The sequence below is a fragment of the Muntiacus reevesi genome, chromosome 10 (assembly GCF_963930625.1).
Source record: "Muntiacus reevesi chromosome 10, mMunRee1.1, whole genome shotgun sequence".
NCBI lineage: Eukaryota > Metazoa > Chordata > Mammalia > Artiodactyla > Cervidae > Muntiacus > Muntiacus reevesi.
Window position 1 is genome coordinate 67,588,390 of NC_089258.1, and position 27,106 is coordinate 67,615,495.

Below are 27,106 nucleotides of genomic sequence, written 5' to 3' on the forward strand. Positions count from 1 at the left end.
ACATGGTAGTGTATATATGTTGGACTTCCCAGTGGTAAAGAACCTGCCTGCCAATGGAGGGGACACAAGAGATGCAAGTTCGATCCCTGATTCGGGAAGATCCCCTGGAGGAGGGCTTAGTTGCCCCAAGGCGTGTGGGATCCTCCCAGACCAGGGATTGAACCTGTGTCTCCCACATTGGCAAGCAGATTCTTTATCACTGAGCCACCAGGGAAACGCTACCCAGAAATTTTTTATGCCTGGGTGCAGAATTGCCAGATGTAATTTCCTCCACATACTATTGCTTGAAGTAGAAACAGACCTTTACCTCTGGATGGCAGGAGTGGTGTGTATGTACCAAAAAGTGATGTTATTTGGGGCCATGTTTGATTTTTTCGTTATTTGAACTCAGGTGGTTCAGATGGTAAAGAATCTGACTGCAATGCCAGAGACCCGGGTTTGATACCTGGATAGGGACGATCCCCTGGAGAAGGGAATGGCAACCCACTCTAGTATTCTTGCCTGGAGAATCCCAAGGACAGAGGAGCCTGGTGGGCTACAGTCCATGGGGTTGCAAAGGGTCAAACACAACTGAGCGACTTTCACTTTCTCTGAAGATTAGCTACTACCATCCACCTTGTGACCATAATATATTCTCCTCCCGTATGAAAATATACTGTCTCCTTCCCTAAGATATAAAAATATCTCATCACATCATCTACCAGTTTAAAGTTTAGGACAAGGGTTGATCAAGTCACTATTAAGTCCATAGTGGTTTCCCTGGTGGCTCAGTTGGTAAAGAGTCCACCTGCAATGCAGGAGACCTGGGTTCGATCCCTGGGTTGGAAGATCCCCTGGAGAAGGAAATGGCAACCCACTCCAGTATTCTTGCCTGGAGAATTTCCTGAACAGAGGAGCCTGCTGGACTACAGTCCATGGGATAACAAAAAGTTGGACACAACTAAGTGACTTTCACTTTTCAAGTCACCGTCTGAGGGCCAAACCTCACCTGAGGTTTGTACAGCCCTGAGATAAGAATGGTTTTTAGATTTATACAGGATCATAAAAAACAAAAAAAAAGAATAATAGGCAATAGGGATCACACAGGTGACCTGCAAAGCCTAAAATATTTACTATTTGGCCCTATTTGGGGAAAGCTTGCCAGTCCCTGGTCTAGAATATCAGTATCTCAGTCAGGTCCAAGTGCACATGTGGTTCCTTGGGTGTGTTCCGTAACTGTGGCTCCTCAGACACAATTTTTTCTTTTTATCTGAAGATCAGTGGACTTAAGAGACAAAATATCTATCTCTCACATTTGTTGTTGTTGTTCAGTTGCTTAATTGTGTTGCACTTTGCGACCCCTGGACCGCAGCACACCAGGCTTCCCTGTCCTTCACTGTCTCCCTGAGTTTGCTCAAACCGATGTCCAGTGAGTCAGTGATGCCATCCAACCATCTCATCCTCTGTCACCCTCTTCTCCTCCTGCCCCCAATCAGGGTCTTTTCCAGTGAGTCAGCTCTTTGCATCAGGTGGCTAATGAATATTCAAGGTTAATTTCCTTTAGGATTGACTGGTTTGATCTCCTTGCTGTCCAAGGGACTCTCAAGAGTCTTATCCAACACCACAGTTCAAAAGCATCAATTCTTCAGCACTCAGCCTTCTTTATGGTCCAGCTTTCATATCCATTCATGACTACTGAGTAAACCATAGCTTTGACTAAATGGACCTTTGTTGGCAAAGTAATGTGTCTGCTTTTTAATAGCTGTCTAGATTTGTCATAGCTTTTCTTCCAAGGAGCAAGCATCATTTAATTTCACAGCTGCAGTCACTGTCTGCGGTGATTTTGGAGCCCAAGAAAATAAAGTCTGTCACTGTTTCCATTGTTTCCCCATCTATTTACCAAGAAGTGATGGGACCGGATGCCATGATCTTACTTTTTTGAATGTTGAGTTTTAATCCAGCCTTTTTACTCTCCTCTTTCACTTCCATCAAGAGGCTCTTTAGTTCCTCTTTGCTTTCTGCCATAAGAGTGGTGTCACCTGCATATCTGAGGTTATTGGTATTTCCTCCAGCAATCTTGAGTCCAGCTTGTGCTTCATCCAGCCTGGCATTTCGCATGATGTACTCCGCAGCATAGTTAAATAGGCATGGTGACAATATACAGCGTTGCCATACTCCTTTACCAATTTGGAACCAGTCTGTTGTTCCATGTCTGGTTCTAACTGTTGCTTCTTGACCTGCACACAGGTTTCTCAGGAGGCAGGGCAGGTGGTCTGGTATTCCCATCTCTTGAAGAATTTTTCACAGTTTGTTGTGATCCACACAGTCAAAGGGCCTTAGTGTAGTCAATGAAGTAGAAGTGGATGTTTTTCTGGAATTATCTTGCTTTTTCTATGATCCAACGGATGTTGGCGATTTGATCTCTGGTTCTTCTGCCTTTTCTAAATCCAGCTTGTACATCTGCAAGTCTTCAGTTCACATGCTGTTGAAGCCTACCTTGAAGGAGTTGAGCATTACTTTGCTAGCATATGAGATGAGCACAATTGTCTCTCACATACCCAACACCTAATGGTAAGGTGGGGACAGAAACCCCATAATAAATACTCCCATTTATAAAGGGAAGAATATGAGAGGGAGATGGATACTGGTCCCTCGCAATTCTGAAACCCATCTGGTAAATGATATCAGTTCCTTAATTATGCCCACTCCTGCTCTTTAGGAGTAATTCTCAGTGACTCTTTCATGCGTCTTGAGTTATCTTCCCTTTTGGAAATAGTTCACCATTGCAAATGAGTAGTTTCCTCAGCCTGTCTGTAATACTGAAGGTCCAGAGGCCTCTTTTCAATATGAGTATTTTCTATTTTAGTGCAAGCTATTAAATAGTAGAAATCCTTAAAAAGCCAGAAGTGTCATACACTTAAAGTTATAATCATCTCTCTTAGGCAAAAACCGTATTCATATTTCTTATCAAGACATACCCTTCTCAGGGACTTCCCTGACAGTTCAGTGGTTAAGACTCCACACTTCTAAGATCCCACAAGGTGCAGGCAAAAAAAGAAAAGAAAGACCCCTCTCTAGCTTCTCTGCCTTTGCACACTGTTGAGGGATGTCATTTAGATCCCCAGAAGCCCTGCTGTCTAGTTGAAAGGATCTAGAAGGTACTACCTTAAATTTTTCTGAGATATTCTCTTCTTGTATAACAAGTTACTCCAACATTTAATGGCTTCAAACTGTTCCGTCTCACACTCTCTGTTGGTTAGGAATCCAGGCTCTGCTTAGCTGGGTCCTCTGCCGTAATGTCTCTCAAAGGTTGTAAACCAGGGCTTTGATCTTGTCAACCTGACCTGTGTCAGTTTCCAAATAATAAGATAACACAGACTAGTGGTTTAAACACTTTTTTCTTTTTTCTTATAGTTTTGGAGGTTGGGGAATCCAAGATCAAGGTTCCAGCCAATTTAGCTTTAGATGAGGACCCTCCTCTTGGCTTGCAGATGACCATCTGTACACTCATAGAGCAGAGTGGCCAGAAGCTCCGGTGTCTCTTATCAGGGCACTGATCCGATCATAGAGGCTCCACCCTTGTGACCTCATCTAAACCTAATTACCTCCCAAAGGCTATACATCCTAATACCATCATATTGGGGATTCAGTTCAGTTCAGTTCAGTTGCTCAGTCATGTCTGACTCTTTGCAACCCCATGGACTGCAGCATGCCAGGCCTCCCTGTCCATCACCAACTCCTGGAGTTTACTCAAACTCATGTCCATTGAGTCAGTGGTGCCATCCAACCATCTCATCCTCTGTTGTCCCCTTCTCCTCCCACCTTCAATCTTTTTCAGCATCAGGGTCTTTTCAAATGAGTCAGTTCTTCACATCAGGTGGTCAAAGTATTGGAGTTTCAACATTGGGCATTAGGACTGCATAATATGAACTTGGGGGAGGATACAAACATTCAGTCTGTAATAGGTCTTATCTAAGACTGCACTTAGGGGAAGATTCGCTTCCAGGCATACTCACATGGTTGTCGGCAGGATTCAGCTCCTCGTGGTTTGTTGGACTGAAAGCCCCAGTTCCTTGCTGACCCTTGGATGGAGGCATCCACCACTCCTTGCCACAGGTGCCTCTCTATCAGACAGCCAATATCACAGCTGCTGGTTTCCCTCAGAGGCAGCAAGTGAGAAAGCAAGAGAGAGTGTGTACAACGGGAGCTGAGGTCTCTTTGTAATCTAACCTCGGAGGTGATATCCATCACTGTTGCTATGTTCTAGTCATTAAAAGCAAGTCACTATGTCCAGCCCAGGCTTCCCCGATGGCTCAGTGATAAAGAATCTGCCTGCAATGCAGGAGATATGTATTCAGTCCCAGGATGGAGAAGATCCCCTGGAGGAGGGAATGGCAACCTATTCCAGTATTCTTGCCTGGAGAAACCCAGGCACAGAGGAGCCTGGTGAGCTCCAGTCCATGGGGTTGCAAAGAGCTGGACACAATTGAAAGGTCTGAGAATGCATGCACACGTGTCCAGCTCACACTCCAGGGGAAGAAATTATACCAGGGTTTGTGTACCAGGGAGTAGGGAATCACTGAGGGCCATCATAGACACTGCCTACCACGGGGGTCTGCTAACTACATCCTTGTGGCTTTATTTTTTTCAGGCCATGCCTTGGGTCTTAGTTGCAGCATGCAAGATCTTTGATCTTTGTTGCAGCCTGTGGACTCTTTAATTGTGGCATGTGAGATCTTGTTCCCAGACCAGGGATAGAACCTGGGCCCTCTGCACTGGGAGTCTTAGCACTGGACCATCAGGGAAGCCCCCTACATCCTTGTCTTGAACTTTTACCTAAGGCCAGATTTTTCTGGTAGCACCGCGGCTTTGAGCTTTACTCTGAAGCCATATTTTATTTTGAGAGTGGAGAATCTAGGAATAAAGCAGCTTTATTTCAAATCCAGTAAGTCCTGGCTTCTTTAGATTTTCCCCCAGATTCTGACTGAAAATGGAACAGTTCCTTTTTTCTTTAGCTCACCTCACTTCTCTTGCACTAAATCAAAAACGTCTAAAAGAAACCATCCAGTCCTTTTGACATTCTACCCAGATCTAGCTAGATCCACATGTTCATTAGTTATCTTTCATATAACAACAGGCTAGTTTGGCTAACGGTTCTTCCAATACATAAATGGGGTCCCCTTTGCTCTTGCCTGCAGTGACAATACTCAGTGTCCTTAACAAAGTTCTCTGACACTTCCCCAGTGGTCCAGTGATTAGGACTTGGGCTTCCATGGCAGGAAGCACAGGTTCAATCCCTAGTCGGGGAACTAAGATACTGCAAGCCACAGGGTGTGGCTGAAAAAGAAAGAAAAAAAAAAGCTCTTCATGAGCAGACTCCTCAAAGTTCTTCCAGCTTCTGTCTAACACCTGACCCCAAAGCCACTGCCACTTCTTTGGGGTTTGTCACTGTGACACCAGGATCCCATTTCTAGGTATGCAAATTATGTTTTAGTTATCTGTCTCTGTATAACAAACCACTCCAAAACTTAAGTGTTTTCAAACAACAATATTTGCTTTTTGGCTAAAAATTTTGCAACTGGGGAAACAACTCATTGACAACTGTTCACGTCTCTTCCATGTGGTGTCAGCTGGGGCAGATCAACGGGACAGGCATGTCCACTCGCGAGATAACTCACTCGTAAGTCTGGCATTTGCTCCCCACCGTCTGCTGTGAGCTCAGCTGTAAGCCAGGGACCTAATTCTCTTCCACTTGGGCCTCTTCATGTGGCTGTGTAGGCCTCCATAAATGTTGGAGGGAAGTAATTGAATCTCAGAATTGTTTTAGGAGGTAAAAATCAGGATGTTGTACAACAATGTGAATGTACTTCACACCACTAAACCCTACACTTAAAGGAGGTTAAGATGGTAAATATGATGTGTGTTTTTAGCCACAATTAAAAATTAATAGATAAAATCAGGGGAAGGTGGTGATGGCCTGGAGGTAGATGGGGGTGGGGTGAGGGAGAAAGAAGTGCTAAGAAGGACAAAAACAATCAAATGCAGCCTGTGGCTTCAAAAACATTTTTGGTCCAGGAAAGGATGTAAGAGAGTTAACGGACAATCCTAACACTTGTGGTAGATCCTGCAGCTTTCTGCCACAGATGCTAACAGAGTTACGAAGCCCACACCATGCAAATTGCCTCAAAATAGACCTTTAATGTCTGCAATTCCCAGAGAGGAACATTTAAGACATAATTATAGGTTTTGATTTCTTAAAGCAAACTTCAAAACGAACAGTGCCAGAGAAACAGAGATGAGTAATGAAAACTACAGGTGCATAGAATATTTCCTTCTCAATCTAGTAAAGAACCTTGTAGGCCAGAAGCAATGAGGCAAAGTGGTGGGCAGGGGGGTAAGCAGATGTTTCTTGGTCATTAGCCCTGTTTTTCTAGGAATATAAAATCCCTTTGTTGTCTGATAACTCTTAGCATGCCTGGAAACTATTGCTACTGAGATCTCATTTTGATACTGTCTTTCTTTTAAGTAGTAAACCAGGTCATAAAGATCATTTATATCCTGATTCAACTGTTTGTCCTCCTCACTCTTTTGCTTCACTGACAAAGTTTTATAAATAGCCAGTCTATTTACAGATTTTCACTGAGTTTTGTTGGCAACTTAACTCTACTGTTCTTCCAAGTAAGCCTAAACTATTCTTCATACAAAGGACAAAATAGGAGTCCCTCTTTTCCTGGTATATTACACCATGAATTTCACCCTCACCATTGACTACATGTTGTAGATTTCCCTGCTTTGTTGTAAATTGCCTGATGTGTCTGTCAGTTGACTGGCTGAGTGGTGTGATTTTATTTTGCAGAATCTCATCAGTTATCCCATCTTGCGCAAGCTCTCGATCGAGGGTCTCCCATGCAGAACAGTGACTAAACACCACTACCAGGAGCCTGCCTACTGCTTCTGTGGTGCTCTTCATGCCAAGCGACCCCCACTAATTCAGTCTCTCCTGCAAGGTCTTGGAAGGATCTGTTCGTATCATTCACGCCCTAGAATCAATACCTGATAAGAATGTGTTTATTCATTCCGAAGTAACTATTGAGTGCCTACTACCTGTTGGGTGAACACAATAATAAACAGGCCAGACAAGGATCCTCCATAGAACACATTCTCATTTTTTCATTCCAGAGGTTTTTGACTTTTAACAACGGACAAGGTGCCAACTTGGCTTAAAGACAAAGGCATCAGGTTCTGTGTTTGAGATTAAGGCACATTTCCTTGGATGGGGTTAGGGGAAGTTCTCCAGCATCCTAGAATCACAGGACACCCACCTACTCCTAAGTGGAGTCTGATGGGGACATTCAGAGACTGGGTCTATTGTTATTTTTCCTGGGCCTCTGCCAGACTCCAGTTAGACAATATCTTTCTGTGGAGCGTATTCAGGAATAGGCAAGAATGGCCAAGAAGGGCAAAGAACTGCGAGTGGCTGGCATCGGTGGTCATCACATGGGCCCAAGACCACCACTCTGCCATTGCTCAGAAAGACATTGCCCCCTCGTGGTTCCTTGTATAACTGAGGGAGGAGCTGGAAGTGCAAAGGGCCAGTTTCCAGATTAACTTTTCTCTTAGCTCTTTTGAACTTCAACTGCAATTTCCATAGTCTCTTGGTTTATTTTCATCCCGGGTACCTTTTTTTTTTTCCCCATAGAGAGAAATGACATCATGACAGCAATGAAATCTTTTATCAGAATCTCCACCCCAACCCCCAGAGAAGTCTAATTTAATAGGTAAATCCAAATATCACTCCTGCTTTTTTTTTTTCAAAACGCTCTCAAAGCAAATTATTTTCTTTGGTTTCCTCGTTGAACCAGGACCTGCGGTTCTGGTGATGTAGCCGCGGGGCTGTTTGGGGTATCTTGTCTCCAGGGCACCACTTTAAATTCCCTAAAAGCAGAAGCCTTATCTTCAACCCCGTCGCTACCCCCATCCCATTCCCAGGAGCACTTAAACCAGTCCAGGGTGAAGAATGTCTAGTGGGGGAGGAGGGCGGGGGCAGAAGGGGGAGGGGAGGAGGCTGAAGCAAGCCAATAAATAATTAGAAATTGTGATCATCGCTGGGGCTGGAAGGGAATGGCGTGCTGTGTGAAATCCTGGGAGTGAGAAATGAAGGAGAATCTACCCATGTTTGGAGTTTTAAATTATGTGTTTGTAGCAGTGACTCAGTTTGAAAGCTTAAATGATACAATATTGATAAAGTTCTGGGTGGCGCAGGAGAAGTGGAAATTAACCATGTCAGCTTCCAAGTATAGCCAACAACTGGGTCCGAATGGGTGCCAGGTGCTATAGTTTTATCTATCAACTTACAATTTCCTCTAATAACAAACTCCTGGGAGAGGAATAGAACTACTTCTATTTCACAGAGGAGGAAGCAGAAACCAGGCAGTTCTTCCTTCGGCGGGTGGGGAGCCAGCAGGCATGGTACGTTGACCTCCCAGTATGCTGACTCTCCCTTCTTTCAGCGGCTTTGACCCTCTGAAGATCATCTGTCTTGGCCTCCAGCTCGGCTGGCAGTAAGAAATATTCCCTCGGCCAACAAATATTTATTGAGTGCCTACGATATACCAGGTAGCGTTTTCAAATTGCCATGGGATTCAAAAGACAAACAGGGCCCGGTCTTGTCTTCCAAGAAGGATCTCCCGAAAGGGTGAGAAAGGCAGCCAGGTAAACAAGTAATTCCAGGACAGTCTGATAAGGGCCGTAGAGGAGTCCGAGCAAGGGCGGCCGGAGAAGTTTCGGAGGACCGGGCGTGGAGGTGGGGGTTTGACGATGCGCCCTGAAAACGCCGGCCGGGCTCGGGCTACCCCCGGACGTCACCCCAGTTCCCGCATCCTGTCGTTACCAACTGCCCCCTAGGTACTGAAGAGGAGGGGGAGGGATTGGGGAGCAAATCCTTCGTGAAAAGCGAGCAAGCAAACAAAAGTAACCCACCACACTTCCCGGTCGCCGGGGCCCCGCTCCAAGCAGCGCGCACGGCCCGGCGGTCTCCAGGTGCCAGGCAGGACGCAGCCTTCTGCCCTCCCCCTCGGCCCTCGCCCTCCGACCTACCGCGGAGTCGGGGGCCGGGGTCCGCCGCTTCCGCCCGCCGCCCGCCGCCCCTCCCCAGCGCGCGCCATCCGGCCGCGGGGCCGCAGCCCTCGGCGCGGCCCCTCCTCCCGCGGGGGGCTCTGCCGTCCCCCGTCCCGTCCCTCCGGGCTCCAGCCGGCAGCCCACGTCCAGGGAGGGCGGAGAGAGGAGGAGGGGAGGGGAGGGAGGAGAGAGCGGGGGGAGGGAGGCAGGCAGGCGAGAGAAGGGGAGCTGCTTGGAGCCCGGACTTCCCAGAGCCAGCCAGGAGCGCGCACTCGGCGGCTCTCCGGGTCCCCGCCGCGCCCCGCCGTCCCGCACCTCCCTCCTGCTCCTCTCGGGGTACCCCTCGCCCCCTCCCTCCAGCAGCTGCTACGTCCGGGCCAGCGGCCGCCCCCCAGCCCCTCTCGGCCACATCCCCAACTCTGCGGACTCACTCCCGGGACGCGCGTCCTCGCCCCATCCTTTCTTCCTTCCTGCCTTCCCTCGCGCCCGCCCTCTCCAGGTCTCCCTCTCGGGTCGCGATTGTCTCCGTCCCCTCCGCGCTGCGCCGGCGCCTCGCCCTGCCCCGTCTCCCCCTCGCACTTCCTGAGTCGCCGGCCGCCGCTGCCCCGACTCCAGCCCGCGGCGCCCGGGGAAGGGAGAAGTGGGCGAGCGCGCCCTCGCCCAGCCCCGCGCCCCAGCCCTGCCCGGCGAGGGAGGACCGGGAAGATGAACAACGGCAGCAAAGCCGAGAAGGAGAACACCCCGAACGAGGCCAACCTTCAGGAGGAAGAGGTACGGAGCGGCTCGGTGCCGGGGCGGGGACGACCTGGGACGGCGGCCGCGGGCTCTGCCCAGAGTGCGGGTGGGTGGCCGGCGGGGCGCGGGTCCCGGGGCGCCGGGCTGCGCTGGGGAAGGGGCGCCGAGGGGCTGGGAATCGCCCCGGCCCGGAGACGCAGCCCCGGACTGCGGCCGCGGGATGAGGGTGTATCATCGGAGAGTGTGTTTTGGTGGGTCCACGCGCGTCTGCGTGCTTGAAAATTGCGTAACTTTGAGGACTTTCCCGAGACCTCTGTAAGTATAATGGTCAGCTTTGTTTGCCCCGGATTTTAAAAGCGGAATCGAGAGCTGACTCCTGGGTGACCTCAGATGATTGGGACCCGGAGGGTCAGAACTTAGTTCTGCGTCTCAAAGTTGTGGGGTGTGTATTTGTGTGGTTTAGGGAAGAAACTCGGGGAAAGTTCTCATGAAAAGACACCTTCCGTCTCCCCCACCCCGTTTCTATGCGAAAAGTTCTTGGTGAAATATCTTTCCCAGCCAAGGCGTTTTGGATTAATAGATAACTCATCAGCCGCATTCTTCTCCGATGAGTCAAAGACCCCGAACCTGGCTGATTAGGTTTTGTAAATTTAGGGGCGTTGCGGTTGTGGGGCGCAGCATGCTGGAGTTTCAGACTTTGCAACTCGCGAAGTGTTGATCCAGACTATTTTAATAGGACTTTAACGTCTGAGCGTAAATTTTATGTGGTGCGTCCTTAACAACGGTAAAAATGATGCGGCTGCAGAGCGTTCCTTTGGTAGAAACAAAACTCAGTACATGTGGGGGAACTTCTCAACAATCGTTTCAGAATTTTGTAGTTGGGATATTTGCGTAATCTTGTTAAATGGGCTCTGTTTTGTAGGTGCGTTATCTGGAACTCAGTAAACAGTTTCCGCCTACCTTTTGAAAAGCCCAGGAAATTGACTTCTGAAACATTCCAAAAGGAACTTTTAGAGTATGTGTAGATGCAAGAAAGTATGCAGTCTAGATAAGAGTTCTTACAGAAAGGTGAACTGGTTGCTAAGCGGTTAGGGTGTTGAGATGATTATGGAAATACTATGTTGTGTGTAAACTAAAATTCTGATTGTGAAACCCAAGGTTGCGGAGGACTTAATACATTTAAGCCCTCAGCACTTGTAAAATGGGAACTATTTAAATGGGGAAGACGGAGGAGCTAGGTCCAAGACCAAGCCAAACATTGTGCAAAATAACACAAGATTTTACTCTTAACACAGTTGTCTGTGCTTGCAAACCCAGGTGAAGCGCTGTGGAGCCTGAAGTTGCCGTTTCACCTGAGCAAGTCGCCTTTATTATTATAAACTGTTCTGAAAAGCATTGTTTTTACATGCGGGTTTTTTTAAATTGCAAGTGATGGAATAGTACTGACATTCCTTCTCTATCAAAGAGATGGAGACTTGAATTGCAAGTTCCGCTTTTTTTTTCTTGAACCTCACTGGCTGCTTTCCTATTTTATTTTCCCTACCACTGAAATAAAATTTAAAAGTTTAGCTTTTTTTGGAGAATGCTGGAGTATTTTATTTTTTATAATTAATAAAAAAGGTAGCTTTTTTAAGGAATTGCAGTGGCTGCAGAAACCTTTCTGTTTCACTTAGATTGGCGATCTGTTGATTTCTAAGGGTGAGACTATACCACATGAAACAATCTTTCTCTCTTCACCTGAAAGAGAAACTTGTAAAAGTTCATCAGGGTAAACCAAAGACTTTTTTTTTTTTTGGTTTGAGTGTCTGCACACCATAAACTATTTGACAGAATTAAGCAGAGAAAACTCAGCTTTTTCTGCTTGACCCAGCTCAGCTTAACTGCCTGCAGCACTGGCCTGTTTGCCCGAACCCCAGGTGTCTTTATGTGCGAGGCTGGGTACCAGGAAAATCACAGGTTATCCCAATACAGTTGCTGTCTCTTAACCTGTCCTGTTGCCTTGTTAAGTCTTCCTTTATCAGGTGGAAATGCCCCGTGCTTCTAGAAAGTATCTGTCTTATTGGCTAGATGCTTGCTATTTTAAAAATAAGGGGACAGATTAAAAAAACCTTAGAAATCAAGCTGTAGAAGAGATGGAGCAGACAAAACTCTAAAACACTGTGAAGGAAGAGGTTTTATGAGGTTAAAAATTTGGGAAAAAGTAAGTTGGCCTGAATGATCTAGGTAATTTTGCCCTAATTCCCTGTTTGGGGTTTGTGTTTTGTTTGTGAAAAACTCCTCCTTTTTCCCCCAACCCTGAAAACCACAAGTAAAATACATGTGTTTGAGTCCCATTAATGTGCTCAGCAATATACAAAACCACCTGAATGATCCTTCCCAATGCCCACCCAGGAATCAGCAGTTTGTCCTCGAACACATTGGAAAGCCACGGTGGAGGATTCCAGTAAACAGAGCACACACACGTAAATATATATACACTTAATGAGTGTTTTGTAGCTTCTGGTAGCCATTGAGCTGATGAGGAAGAGTAGGTCCTATCATCTTTGAGGGAAAATAGTTCATTTCCTAGATCACCAGAGTTATTTGGACTTTCTCTATGGACAAAATCCTGCTTTATTCTACCCTCCCCTCCCATAGAAGTGTGTTCCTTTTATCTTCTGGTACATTTCAGCGGCCCACCTCCCCGGTTTGAGAGCTTCTGAAGCTCACTCTGAAACAAAGATGCTGAAACACTTCCTCTAGTTCCAGTGCTGTAGAAGGATCAGTCTTGAGACCTAGGAGCATTTCTGCAGCTTTTTAAGGTTGGAAGTTTTTGAGACTTTGGGCAGGATGTAGTCTAATGCTTTGGGTAATATTTAAAACTTTGAGGAAAAGTAATTTTAAGATTTGGCTAGCCAATAGTGTCAGAGAGAGGATACATCTGGCTTTCTGGCTGTACATGCGTATTCCTATGCAACTTGTCCCGGTAAAGAAGAACCGGTTGTCAAAATCTTAATGGCGCCTGAGATTTACAAGGCTTCTGTGTACATTTGTGTAGGGCAGACATGACTGGGTGCCTGAATAACAGGGCAGTAGGGCTTTTCTTGCATGGCTTAATACAGTTAATGAAATAAAAATTCCTCGAATTTACCTCTACTTTTGGACTAGACATTCTTCTCTTCAAATACTTCACACTTGACAAATTTCACTACAGTTAATATGTAAGAGACATCATTTTTTGGCTTGAAGTTCTGTATATTGAAAACAGTCTAGTAGTAGAGATTATTTTTGATCCCTGAATTTTCAAAATGGAAATCAGATAAATAATTTGGTCTTATTTTTTACTTTTATGGCATGCTGGTGGACACTTTTCAGGCTGATTACAAATCATTTCTAAAAGGTGTCTTACTACGTCGAAGCACTCGTGTTTTCTCCTTAAATTGCTGTGAACATTCTTGTACTTTAAAACAAAACTTGGTCTTGTTGGAATATTGATCAAAAAGATGTTTGGCAGATGGTGGTCAGAAGTCACAAAGTTAGGTGTTCAGAAGTTTAATACAGATCTTTACCTTGCATTCTACCTTTCAAAGTGCTTTGTAATTTTCCCCCAAATAACTGGGGTCATGAAGAAAATTGTTTCTGATGTAATTGGCACAGAGAAATGTGTGGTGGTTTGATGCGGCAGCCTCAGGTTTTCATTGAGCATTTAGATGAATCGGTATTTTGACCTGGGGAAAACTACAGAATGGTTTTGTACAGTTTAACCAAATTTTGAGTCTGTTACTCCAAATCAAATCAAATACAGTAAACTTATATTTCAGTCATAAATAGGATTTGGTGACAGCGTTTTGGATGAAAATGTGGTGATTTCATAGTAAAATGATGCTGCAAGACCACTGCCAATATGGCATGCACTTAGTTAGTTTTCCAGTAGTGGTTTTAAAATTTCCATGATAAACCCTGATGCTCACATGTAGTCATCTGTTTCTAAGGGCATTTGTGTGTTTAATGCTCTCATTGGAGATAGTGTCACGTAAATTTTTCAGGTTGGTCTTAATTTTCCACTTTGAGGATAGAACTATGTTTGACATTGGTGATGGGGCAATAAAGTGGGAATTCTTGGGTGCTGCGATGAGGGCATGAATTATCGCGGCTTTTGGAAGGACTTTGGCCCTCTGTGTTAAATTTTCAAGCCCTTTTATTTTTAGAAATTCACCCTAAGGAAATAAGCATGCAGAGATTTATTTATAGGATGAATATTGGTTACTTACGATAGACATGGTCTGTGATTTTTCACTAACAAGGAAATTGCTAAGTAAATTGTTGTGTAATTCCTGAAAGAGAATATTAATGTAGCCATTAAAAGTCACATTTTTAAAGAATATACCTATGTGTATTTACTTTTTTGGGGAGGGGATGGCTTAAAACATTTATTTTCAGTTCTGGAGGCTAGAAATCTGGAATCAATGTTTACCCCTCTGAATGCTGTAATAGAGAATCCAACTTTCTCTTCCAGCGTCTGCATTTTGAAGGAGGAGTTAATTCCCATGACGTTATGTGAAAAGAGTAAAAATAAGTTTGCTATTATGTGATGCCAATTTTTAAAAATAACCAAATATGAATACAAACGATGTGGTGGATTGTGGGTCTTTATATTTACCTTCTGATGCTTTTCTGGGTTCTCTAAATTTTCTGTAATGAACATAGGCACAGAAGCAGTTCTAGGTCGTTGCTTTGAAGATTTCATTCAATGCCCTTGCAGTATCTGTAGGTGTCACAAAACCATTGGGTTGACTACGTTGCGTTTTGCTTCCTTGACCCAATAATCAGGCCTCCATTCCTCATAGCGTGTTTCTGTCTCTCATTCCCTTGTTCTGTCTTTTCTTGGTGATCTCAGCCTGCTCTCCTCCTTGTTCTGACGTTCTTCCTCAGTCCATCCACACATACACTGCCAGGGGCTCTGGTGCGCAACTCCGTCAACACTTGAAGTTTAAATAGGACCTTCAAGATAGCTCTTGGGTGCTCCGTAATATTCTGCACACCGTTTATTTCAACCAGTTTTCCCCTCTTGGTCGAGCTTGAGCTGCTTTCTAGGCAAAAGCCAATGTTCAGCCTGCATTTTTGCAAGATTCCATCACCTGAATGTCTTATCAGAATGAGATGACTTTCCTCAGAATTCCAGAATTTACATTCTTTTATCAACATTTAACTCCTGGATCATTACCTTAAAAAAAAAAAAACAACTGTGCTATCTTACCGGAGTATTTCTAATCCCCAACACCTCCCCAGGTAAGTACCACCCACACACACTTACCCCTGTGTGCACATATAATTCTTTATGAACAACTTATGAACATAGGAAATATCCTTATTGGGGAGGGGTGGTGGCGATGACCTTGAATAGGTAAGCTCTCAAAAAGCAGCCACTTAACTTCATGTGCAATTTAATTTAGAGCCTGTGGTGGATGGAGCCCCCACCACCCTCAGAAGAGACCTCCCTCACCTGTCACCTGCAGCCTCCCTTGGTGCCCAGAGGCCAGCATGCCTGGTCCATCTAACAGCGTGGGCCCGCTCATCTCCAGGTGCAGCTGGGTCTTCACTGTTAGCATGTGGTTTCTGCTGTGGGATTCGTTCTGACCTTTTGGACCGGGAGCTGTGGTTCGATGCGAGAGAAACATTCCCAAATGAGCCTGCTCGTGTGACCTGTGTGACTGCACTTTGGAATGTTTGTGTTCTTTTTCACTTGGCACCTTAGTGTCTGCCCGCGGGTAAGGGAAAGGGAATGCAAATGGTCCTCTTGAACAGTGCTTGCTTTAGTCAAAGGAAAAATTTAGGAAGGAATGAAGAGCATGAACCTTAATAATAGCTGGGGCAGAAGTGGCAGCCTGGCTGTGTGGGGCTTGAAGCCAGCCGGGACCAAGTCTTTAAAGTGATGCTCTGTTGATCCGAGGGTGTCTTCGGGGATGACCTTATCTGCCCTGTGGGGATAACTTGGGTATGATTGCACCGACTCACTCACGTCCCTCCCTTTAAGTGTGTGGGGAGGATATTGCAAACCAGTTCAGTGCATTTTGTGTGTCGGGGGCAGGTGGGGAGTGGTTGACTGTGGGACTGATTAGAGCAGAGTTGCCTAGTTTGTGGCCTGGTCATCTTTGCTGGACTTCCCAGGTGGTCAGTGGTAAAGAATCTCCCTGCCAATGAGGGGGCTCTGGTTTGATCCCTGGGTCAGGAAGATCCCTTGGAGAAGGAAATGGCAACTCACCCCACTATTCTTGTCTATTCTAATCCCATGAGCCTGGCGGGCTACCGTCCATGGGGACGCAGAGTCAGACACAACTCAGCGACTGAGCACGCACGCACATCTCTGCTGAGCGTAGAAAAAAGAAAATTCTGAGCTACTTGATCTTGGGAAATTTTCAGAAATCTTTTTAGCCATTCACCAAGGTAAGAAATTAACTTTTGAGTATTTACTCGGTGCCAAGTACTGGCCAGGCACTTTTATATGTATTTTGTGACTCATCCCCACAATGAGCTAATGTAGGGATCAGGGCAATGATGAAACTCATTATATGGGGAGGTGACTGATCCTGAGTGACTCGGGACCATGAAGGTTCTGAGGAAGCCAAGATCTGGGACAAAGCTCCGACTCTTAAGTTGCTCGCAGGTTTAGTGGAGAGGGCCTTGTGTGCACAGGTACCATCTTGCACTGTGTTCAGTTAAGTGAGGCAGTAGTTCGAGCTGGGAACCAGTCAACACCCTAAGGAGGGGAGAGGGTCATGGAGCTATATCAAAGGAAACTTTTTTTAAAAAAAAGAGGTGATATTGGGATTTTTTTTTCTTCCAGATGAGGATAGGATTGAGGCATTAGGGGAAAGATGGTCCAGTCAAAGGGATCGGGTCTTCTATGAAGATACAGAGGCCTAAGAGGGAAAACAAGCAGGGGAGGAAGGGAAGTACGGATGATTGGGGCAGGGGGAAGGATGGAGGAGTCTCTTCCACGCCAGGGACCAGCATGCTTCCTGTGATGGGAGTGGACTTCTGTGCAAGGCGGACGTGTCATCCTGAGACGTTCCATTGAGGAAGCAGATGCATTGGGTTTGGAGGCTAACTGCAGGAGTCCTGCTCTCAAAATAAGACAGTGGCTGCTGGTAGTGACTGAGCCTGGCCGGGGTGGGAGAAGTGTTCACGGGCTGCAGTAACTGTCAGATGCTCCAGAGAGAAGACTAGGAGCTCCATCCATGGAGCCTCTTGGGTTTCTCTTTTGGATGATTAGCTTTGTGGTGGTTGTATTTGTAGAAGCCAGAAAATTTACCTTGAAAGGGGAAGAAAAGAAGGCAACTGGGAGGTGAAGAGGTTGGATTTGAGACACACAGGTCTGATCTTGCCAAGAAATTTACAGAACAGTTCAAGATTATGTGGGACTTCCCTGGTGGCTCAGGGGTAAAGAATTTGCCTGCAGTGCAGGAGACATGGGTTCAGTCCCTGGGTCAGGAAGATCCCCTGGAGGGGAGGGCATGGCCACCCACTCCAGTATTATTGCCTGGAGAATCCCATGGACCGAGGAGCCTCGTGGACTACAGTCCATGCTTGGAGTTGCAAGAGAGTTAGACATAACTTAGGGACTCAACAACAACAAAAAGATTATGTAGCTGGTCATTGAAAAGTTGGGTGAATATGAACTGAGTGCCCAGGAAATTGGAGAGGGTGTGGGACCCCAGTTCCTAGGAAACCTTGTGAGGGTGGGCAGCAAAAGATGAACCATTGACTTAAAATTTGAAGCTTTTTTTTTTTTTAAGGTGTGGCAGGGGGCGGGGTGAGGGAGAGAGCTGGACATTCTCAGAAAAAGTTAAAAGCAAAATTGTAAATGCACTCTTAATTTAGGAACACAAAAATGTATATAATCTGCCTAGTTATACAAGTGTTCAGTATACTTAACCATTTGAAAGCCTGACTTGGGGGGAGCTTAAAAAATCTAGGTGTATATATAGTGTATTTCATATCTTTTTATTTTTTCTTTCATCAGCAGTCTTTGAACATTGTTTTCCTGTAAAATTTGCAGTTCATTCTTAGGCTTTTACTTAAACTTTTCCCAAACCTTTACCTAGAAGGGACATAAAATTTGTAAATGGGTTTGGAAGGTAAAGATGGAAGGTCTGAAGAGGCTTGAGTATTTTTATAAGAAAATTCCAAGTTGCTTTGTTCTTTTTCATTTCATAGGGGTTGGGGGAGTTAGAATGAGTCTTTGGCTAGAGCCCAAAGTTGTCTCTTCTGTGGGTTATATTTTCAATTTATTCATTTCGTTTGCTGCTTTTTCTGCTCATAGCTAAGTGTCAGCTTGTGAATAAAAAAATGCGGTCCAGGAATTTAAGAACAAACAATTGTGTTTCTCATAGGTTTTAACCCTACTGCAACCATTCTGATGCACATTATGTAGAATACGGGAGTTAAAAAAAGGAAATGGCAGTAATAAATGCCAATCACGCCAAGGAAGATGGTTCCAAATTCCAGGCTGTAATACAGTATTGTTAAACAAATTTAAAACGCCAAGGGGTTGCTAACACAGCATAGCTCAGTTCTGTCACCCCCCGCCCCCGGACTTTGCAAAGATACAAAGAAATCTAGGCATCTCAAAATCCTGATGCATCTCAGGAGCCCACAAAAAGAAGTTAGAGACTAATTTCCACTTTCAGTTAATCTTTATTTCTCACGAGTTGAGTTTTTTTCTTAAACATTCTTTGCTCTTCCTAAATTCTTATGTCACCAGGTAGATATGCTGGCAGGTGGCCAACTTTATTCTAAAAAATCATAGAGATTAAAAAAAACATTTTTTTCCCCTCAAATCCCTAGGATCCTGTTTTGTGAACATTTATTTTTCTGATGCCCACCTGTAGGATGGATAGTTTTGGCCTCATGAGAGAAGGGACGGCACAGAAAGTGCTACCTTATTACAGAAGTACCAGAATTTCCTTTGTGCTCAGAGGGGAAGTGCTACACAAGTGTAATTACTTTACCCAGCATGTGTGATTTACAGGCCTTAAAATGTGTGACTTTCCAGAAGCATCTGTTTTTAAATACAGTATCCCTCTAAGCCGGCAGGATGTGTCTTGGGCCGGAGAGGGGACACGTGCGCACACACACACCTCTCTCCACACGTGCACACGCACACACACACACACACACACCCCTCTCTCCACACACCCACGCATGCACACACGTGCGCGCGCGCGCACACACACACACACCCACCTCTCTCTCCACTGTGACACACACTCACACTTCCCGTCCTGTCCCAGGCTTTCTGTGGGATGCTGGGTGACAAGAGGCTGAAAATGTCGGTAGTTGCTTCTCTGGGCCTTGCTTATCTTGAGAAGAAACACGAGCTGTCCTGGAGTCCAGTCAGCCTTCCCTCTGCCAGATCACTGTGTCCTGAGTCTGCCTTCTCTCCTCTCTACCCTTCTAAGCCTGTTTCTTCTTTTCTAGCAACTCCAAGCATTTTCCCAGCAGTGAGCAAAAAAAAGAAAAAGTCAGAGCCAGTGCTGAAACCATTTTTGTTGCAAACTTTTTTTTTTTGGTCTTCAGAGGTGTAAAAGAATTGGAGGGATAATCGAAGATCAGGTGCATGGCCCCAGTATAATCAAACTTATAAAAGCATTTATGGATTCTTGGCACATTAATTCACTAAGCATCTGTGGACTAATGTCTTTTCTTTAAAGTACTGCACTTTGCTTTTCAAAAGTTTTTCTTTTGGAGTATAGTTGTTTAATGATGTTTTACACTCAGGTGATTCAGTTATCCATATACATGCATTTACTCTTTCATATTGTTTTCACATTTAGATTATTACAGAGTACTGAGCAGAGTTCCCTGTGGTATACAGTAGGTCCTTGCTGGTCATATATTTTAAATATAGCAGTGTGTGCACTCTAACAAACACAATGAGGTGTTCTCATCCTTAGGGATGAGGAAACCAAGGCTCGGAGAGATTAAGTAATTTGAGGTTTTATTTGCAAGTGGTGGTAGGAGCTGAAAATCTCTATGGTGGTATGCTGAGGTTCATGTATGTAATCTGGGCTTGCTGGTCTCCCTGACGTCATCCACCAGGAGTCACAGCTTCATTCATTATGCTTCAGCTGCTGGGCCTTAACTTCAGTCTCTCCAACTTGCCAGGCCTGTTCCGGCCTCAGGGCCTTTGTATATGCTCTCCTTTCCGCCTGGGAAACCATACACCCAGGTATGAGGCAGCCTTGTCCTTCTCATTCATTCAGATCTCAGTTCAGATGTTACCCAGAGGGATCTTTGACCTCCAAGTTCAAAAGAGCCCCAAGTTCCCAACCACTGTCAGATTCCTCTTATTTTCCCCGCAGGACTTCTTCCTCACTGATGTTACTTTGTGTACTTGCCTTGTACTCCTGGAATGGGACTCTGGTCTTGTTTAAGGCAGTAATTCCAGTTCCTGGAACAATGAGTGGAACTGCCCGATACATTTGTTGTTTGTTAAATGACTGGAATACAAACCAACTTGTCAAATTCTGAGGCCTGTACAATACACTCCATCATCCTAAACCTTTTCCAGCAGTTTTTCAGTTCAGTTACTCATTCGTGTCCAATTCTTTGTGACCCCGTGAACTGCAGCGCGCCAAGCTTCCCTCTCCATCACCAACTCCCGGAGCTTGTTCACACTCATGTCCATCCAGTCAGTGATGCCATCCAACCATCTCATCCTGTCATCCCCTTCTCCTCCTGCCTTCAGTCTTTCCCAGATTTTCAGCCTTTCCCAGCAGTTTTTAGATTAAATCTTAACGCTGCCTTCAAGATGATCACTTCGGGATTCCCATTTAATTACATCAGAAAGGACAATTAGCACATGCTTTTAAGCCAGAAATTTTGGAAGTGATGGGTCCCATGGAGATGAAGAGGGTGGGAGAGAAAAGCTGATTTTCCCATGTAAAGGACTGCTTCCCTTTGTCCAGTAAAAATGGAAACCGAGTACGTATTTCCACAGAAGCAGGAGTGAAGTGTGGGCCGCCCAGAGAGTGGTAAGTTGGATGGAGCAGGGTGACCTGGATTCCTGCTTTGCAGATGTGCTGTTGGTTTGCAAAGAGTTAATGGTAACAGCCCAGGTGGAACTGATTTGGAGACAGACACACGGGCCTTTGATTCCGTGAGCTTTCTTCTGCCTTTGCAAAGTGAGAAGGCAAGCTTCCTCTGGCCCGGTCCAGCCTCTGAGCACCTGTGCGGTAGCCACGCGGCCGCCGCTAATCTGAGCCCTGTGAACCCTTAGGGAGGCACCTCACAGACCCAGGAGCTGCTTTTACTCCCTGTAAAACACGACAGATGACAGGTTAGGATGCAAGAAATCGAAGTCATCCTTACTTTGGTCATCGGACTGCCTGTTAATTGAGCCCACAGAGGCACTCATGAAAACGCAGGCCGTTGGCATATTCTTGTTTATGGCATTAACGTCTAATACTTGAGCCTGAGCAGACTTTTTCTATTTTTATTTTTGGCCACCTGTGCGGCAGGTGGGATCTTAGTTCCCCAACCAGGGATCAAACTTGTGTCCCCTGCAGTGGAAGCATGGAATCTTAACCACTGGACCATAGCAGAATTCCAAGAGCACACTTGTTAAACTTTGCTGTCGTCCAGTGTCTGATAGTCTTGGAACCAGTGGTATATAATCTTTATATTAGTTGATTCTTGGCCAAATAAATCATAAGATCCCCTGGAGAAGGGAATGACAACCCACTCCAGTTATTTTTGCCTGGAGAATTCCATAGACAGAGGAGCCTGGCGAGTCACACATGACTGAGTGACTAACACACACTTTTAAAAAAATTATTGTACCTTTGTTCCCTTTTCTAAGGGACCTAGGACAAGTCACTTAGTATCTTGTTTCCCTAACTAAAATATAGAGGTGGAGAGACCACGCTTGCTATGCATTCAAAGAACTGTAAGTTTTTCTGTTTCATCCCACTTTTCATCTCCTCTGTGTGATGCCAAGTGCTGTGGTGGCCCGCCGGCCCAGATACATCCGGGGTGGAGGGGGAGAGACTGTTTGGGAGGAAAGGTTTTAAGCCTGAGATTGTTTTGTTTTTGTTTTTCACTAAGCAAATCAGTGCCTCTTTTGGAGAACTGGGTGGGAGTTGCTGGGTGTGAGCTAACGGCAGGAAATGACCCTCTCTAAACAAAAGGACTCTTTAAGGCCTATCCTGAGTCTTTGTGTTTCTCGAGGAGGGGTTATGCAGAAAACCAGAGCTAGGAAATTAATCTCTGCTTTTAGCCTTTCTAAGGTGGGGGAGGGGAGAAAGAAGATTCCTTCCCTGCTTGCCCTCCTAAACGTCCAAAGCGCCCGCCAGTACCCACTGAGTGCCAGAGAGGTTTAAGAGCAAGGCGGCCCTTTGGGCCAATGTGCCTTCATGCCCACAACAGGCAAAAAAAAACCAGGTTGGGCAGAATTACGCCCACTGTGACCTTCAGCTTTAACCTTGGCTTTCAGCTGCTGCTTGAAAAAACCCATCACCAGCAAAACGCAGAATGGGGAAAGGAGAAGAAAGGAATATTTTGTATGATCTATTAGTTGGGGTGCTGAGGTTTGCTAAATAACGTGAACGTCACTCAGTTGTGTCCGACTCTCTGCGAGTCCGTGGATAGTCCATGGAATTCTCCAGGCCAGCATTAATTGAGTGAGTAGTCTTTCCCTTTTCCAGGGGATCATCCCAACCCAGGGATCGAACCCAGGTCTCCCGCATTGCAGGCAGATTCTTTAGCAGCTGAGCCAGCCCCATAAATAAATCAAAGATTTGATGCTGCATTAACCACAGTGTTCATTTTTTCTAAGTCTTAAGAGCTGGTGACTTCTGCCAGTTGGTTAACACAAGGCACTTCTAAGCTTTTCTGTGTTAGATGGCAGGTCCATATGGAGAAATACTGGGCCTTGCCCCTGCTTTGGCATGTTGCTTCTCTTTAAAGTGACTGTTGGTTGGATTCATGTATCTGTATGACTGAATCCCTCTGCTATTCACCTGAAACTTACCACAACATTGTTAATTGGCTATACCCCAGTACAAATTGATCTTGGTGTTAAAAATAAATTATAAAAAATGACCATTATATCAATATTTATACTGCAGGATTCTGAATTTATATTGCTAGGAAAGTATCGATAGTTCTCTTATCAAAAATTATTTTGCTTTTACAAATTTTTGCTGACTTGCAGCAATGAACATCTTCCAGGCACACTTTTTTTTTTTAAAGGAATATAAATCTTCCCGCTAATAATTAGAAACACATATTTTGTTGAAAATGGTTTTGTGATTTTACTTCGTTTTCTTCGGAGTGAAAATGACAAGCATCTTCTCCAAGAAACTTCCTTAGCTTACTATTTTAGGCTTTATATTGTGACTGTATTTTTAGAAAGGCCTGCCGATGTGTTTGGTGGGTACCATGTGGTGGTGGTGGGGCGGAGGAGGGTAGAGAGGTGGATTCTGTCACTGCACCAGACACTTAACAGAATCGCAGAGATAAGATTAAAGGCAATGCTCAGATCCCAGAATGAAAGGATTTTTGTCTGGATGTTACATGTGTTGAAAGACTCTGTATCAGATAGGAATTGAGCGTAGTATCATTGTAAATTCCAAGGTTTACAGGGGGAAACTACTCTTGTTAAATTCTAGTGTCTGATGTGTCGGTAGGTTTTCTCATTTTCTTAATAAACTTGAGAGAAAGGTTACTGTTGTAGTGTTAGTAATTTACAGATAGGAAAATTACACATTGACTTAGATTCCTTTGGAGACTTATGGTATACATTTGGCATGTGTTTTTCATTTGCGAAAGATGAGTTATTTTTCAGTTATTATCTGTGTAACATCCCTTGTTATTTTTACAAAGATTAAAATACCAGTGATGATCTGCTCTCTGCATTTAAGCACTTATTTAACTACAATGTCTGGCCAGTAGAGTTCTTTACATTGAGAACTATCTGCATCTGTCTTGGTGGTGACTAGGACCAAATTCCCAACCTGCATTTTTTACATAGGTTAGTGTGTGGTTTAGCAGGATTTGGGAATGAAGCGTGTCTGATTGTATTGGGTGGAGGAACAGTTTTTTCCGTAGCTTTGTCCACTCGTGCAACTCCTGGTAAACCTTGAAACAAACTGAAAATGTCCTGATCAGGAGGAATGTTCTTGGATGATCAAAAGGAAGCGTCTTGCCCTCTGCAAGACCGGCATCTGTTGCTGTTTGGTCATAGTGCACCCAGCCTGCTGACTCTGTATCTTAAAAACAAAAACAAAAGCCAGTAGGGAGGGAGCAAAGAACTCAAAAATACGCGTGGGGCTTTGGAATATGGTGAGTGTCTAGTTTTGGCAGATGATCATTTGAGAAGTTTCAACCGTTAAATTGTCCCTTCTCCCTTCCCAAAGCCCCCCGGATTTAATTAACAACCAGTATGAAAATTGGTCTTTATTACTATTATAAATCATGGGTCATGATTATACAGAAATCCTATTGATCTGAACTTATTCTGAACTTCACTATAAAGTGTTTTTTCTTCTGTTGTTGTTTAACAAGTCGTGTTTCTAAGTCGTTGTCTGACTCTGCGATCCCACAGCGCGTAGCAAGCCAGGCTTCCCTGTCCTCCACTATCTCCCGGAGTTTGCTCAAACTCCTGTTCATTGTGTCAGTGATGCCATCCAACCATCCCATCCTCTGTCACCCTCTTCTCCTCCCACCTTCAGTCTTTCCCAACATCAGGGTCTTTTCCAGTGTGTTGGATCTTCACATCTGGTGGCCAAAGTATTGGAGCTTCAGCATCACTCCTTCCAGTGAATATTCAGGGTTGATTTCCTTTAGGGTTGCCTAATTTGATCTCCTTGCAGTTTAAAGGACTCTCAAGAGTCTCCTTCAGCAGCACAATTCAAAAGCATCAGTTCTTTGGGGCTCGGCCTTCTTTATGGTCCAACTCTCACCTTCATTCCCAGGTGGTAAAGAAACCTGCCTGCCAATGCAGGAGAGGAGATGTGGGTTTGATCCCCGGATTTGGAAGATCCCTTGGAGGAGGGCATGGCAGTCCACCCCAGTATTCTTGCCTGGAGAATACCATGGACAGCCTGGAGGGCTACAGTCCACAGGGTCGCAAAGAACTGGACACCGCTGAAGCGACTGAACATTCAGTTAGCGCTTACATTCCTACATGACTTCCTTACTCACTAAGAGTCAGTCCTAGGTAAAAGCTTGGGTACTGCTCACAGCCGGAGACCCAGGCATAGAAATCCAACGACTTGACCTCTGTCCTCCAACTCATCCCCTTGTGCTCTGAAATCTTGCCACAAAACTTTTAAAGGCATTATATTCTCCAAAATTTAAACTGCAGTCATATTCCTTAAAGGTATACCGTAAATATATCACTTCCCACCCTGGGTGGGTTAATTTGGAGCCCTACAAATAGGTTTGGGATGAAGAGTAAGCATATTGTTCATTGTATAATCCTGGAGTGGTTTCCTTTGTCCGAAGCTATGGGATGTTAATTCCATTTTTGCTGCTGTTTTGGACATCTGTGGCCCCACTCCTGCAGTGGGCCACACCTTAGCTTTAGTGTACAGCCTAGGTGATCTCCTGAGTTACTGCTGCATGTTTTAAATCCTTTCATGTACTTAACGTTGCAGTCATTTTTCCCAACACTAAAATAATGGCTCCATTGGATTTTTAACTTATCTGGTTTGTATTATTGAGACTACCAAAATGCATAAACCACTTGTTGACTTAATTGGATGACATTGGGTGGGTCCAAATTTCTTCACTTCTTCTCCCTGCTCCCAAAATAAAATATTTTTTTTTAAATAGCAAAAAGGTTACTTACATTATGCTTTCTTCCCCCTTCTCCTCATTCCAAAAGTAAAGGTAAGCAAAAAAAACCTATAAAATTTGTTAAATTTTTTTTCTTTTTGTTAAAATCTTATAATTCCTTTCTCTACAACTAGTGTTAATATTTTAGTGTATATCTTATATATATATGCCTTTCTGTGTGTATGAATGTAAACACACTCCCCTCTCTTTTTATAAAAATGAGATCATACCATAATAGTGTTTAGTTACATTTGATTGTCTTTTGACTTTACATTACATCTTTACATGCCAGTGGATAACAGTGTGTAGCCCCATCTTTGTTTTTCTTCTCTAAGGTTCTAATTAGTTATCTATTTTATACATAGTAGTGTATATATGTCAGTCCCAATTTATCCCACCTCCCTTTTACCCCGTCTTGGTGTCCTTATATTTGTTCTCAACCCCCTCTTTAATTCTTTATACTGTGCCATAGTAAGGATGTGCCTTCATATATTGGACCATTCTTTGTTACTGGGCAATGAGTTTATTTCCAGCTTTGTCATATAAACTGTGTATCCTCCTATCTAAATCTGTGTATGCACCCTTAGTGATTTCCTTCACTTAGACTCTTAGAAGTTGGAATTTCTGGGTCAAAGGACTTACATTCCTTTAAGGCATTTTGATGTTTATTGCCAAATCTTCTCAAGAAACAATTGCACTACTTTATACTCCCACCAAGAGTATTAGCAGGCCCATTCTCCTGCATCCCCAGCCACTGCAATTTAAAAATCTCTCAAAGGTTGCTTCTTCACCCAATGGCTCAGTGGTAAAGAATCCACCTGCAATGCTGGAGACTCAAGGTTCCATCCCTGGATTGGGAAGATCCCCTGGAGGAAGAAATGGTAACCCATTCCAGTATTCTCGCCTGGGAAATCCCAAGGACAGGGGACCCTGGGAGAGTCACAAAGAATTGGACAGGACTAAGTGACTAAACACGGCACACACTGATCGTGCAACACCTGGGTGTTACACTTTGAATTTTTTTTTTTAGTGTCTATTATTTATTTGGCTGCACAGGTCTTCGTTGTGCCCCACAGGATCCTCCATCTTCGTTGGCAGCACACAAGATCTTTTTAGTTGCAGCATGTGAGATCTAGTTCCCCGATCAGGGATTCATAACTGGGCCCCCTGCGTTGGGAGTGCCACATCCCTGTATTGATTTCTTTAACCCCACTTCAAGACAGCCCAGTTTCAGGTACTGCTGTAGGCACTAGAATACTTAGCAGTTCATTTCTGGAACTGTTATTCTTGAGTTCCCTTGAACCCAATGAAAAGTATTGATTTTGTGATCCTTGGTGTATATTTAGGTCCTTGATGTATATTCTGTCTAAAACTGTAATGCCTGGGTGGCAAGGGCAGTACTTGAGGTGCTCTGCGCATGGATAGAATTTCATTGCATTGGTTGCAATATCTA

General features: G+C 44.7%; 1 protein-coding gene across 3 annotated transcripts in view; it reads left to right on the top strand.

The window, feature by feature from the left end:
* The first annotated feature begins 8,963 nt into the window (after positions 1–8,963).
* The window catches only part of RBPMS (RNA binding protein, mRNA processing factor), a 195,855-nt gene continuing 177,712 nt past the window's right edge, over positions 8,964–27,106 (top strand). Inside the window, exon 1 of one of the 3 annotated variants that reach the window (XM_065947461.1) lies at positions 8,964–9,867. In XM_065947461.1, the coding sequence (XP_065803533.1) occupies positions 9,802–9,867 (66 nt within the window). In that variant the 5' untranslated portion in view covers positions 8,964–9,801. The remainder of the gene's footprint in view (positions 9,868–27,106) is intronic. The other 2 variants (XM_065947460.1, XM_065947459.1) reach the window with 2 other exon arrangements.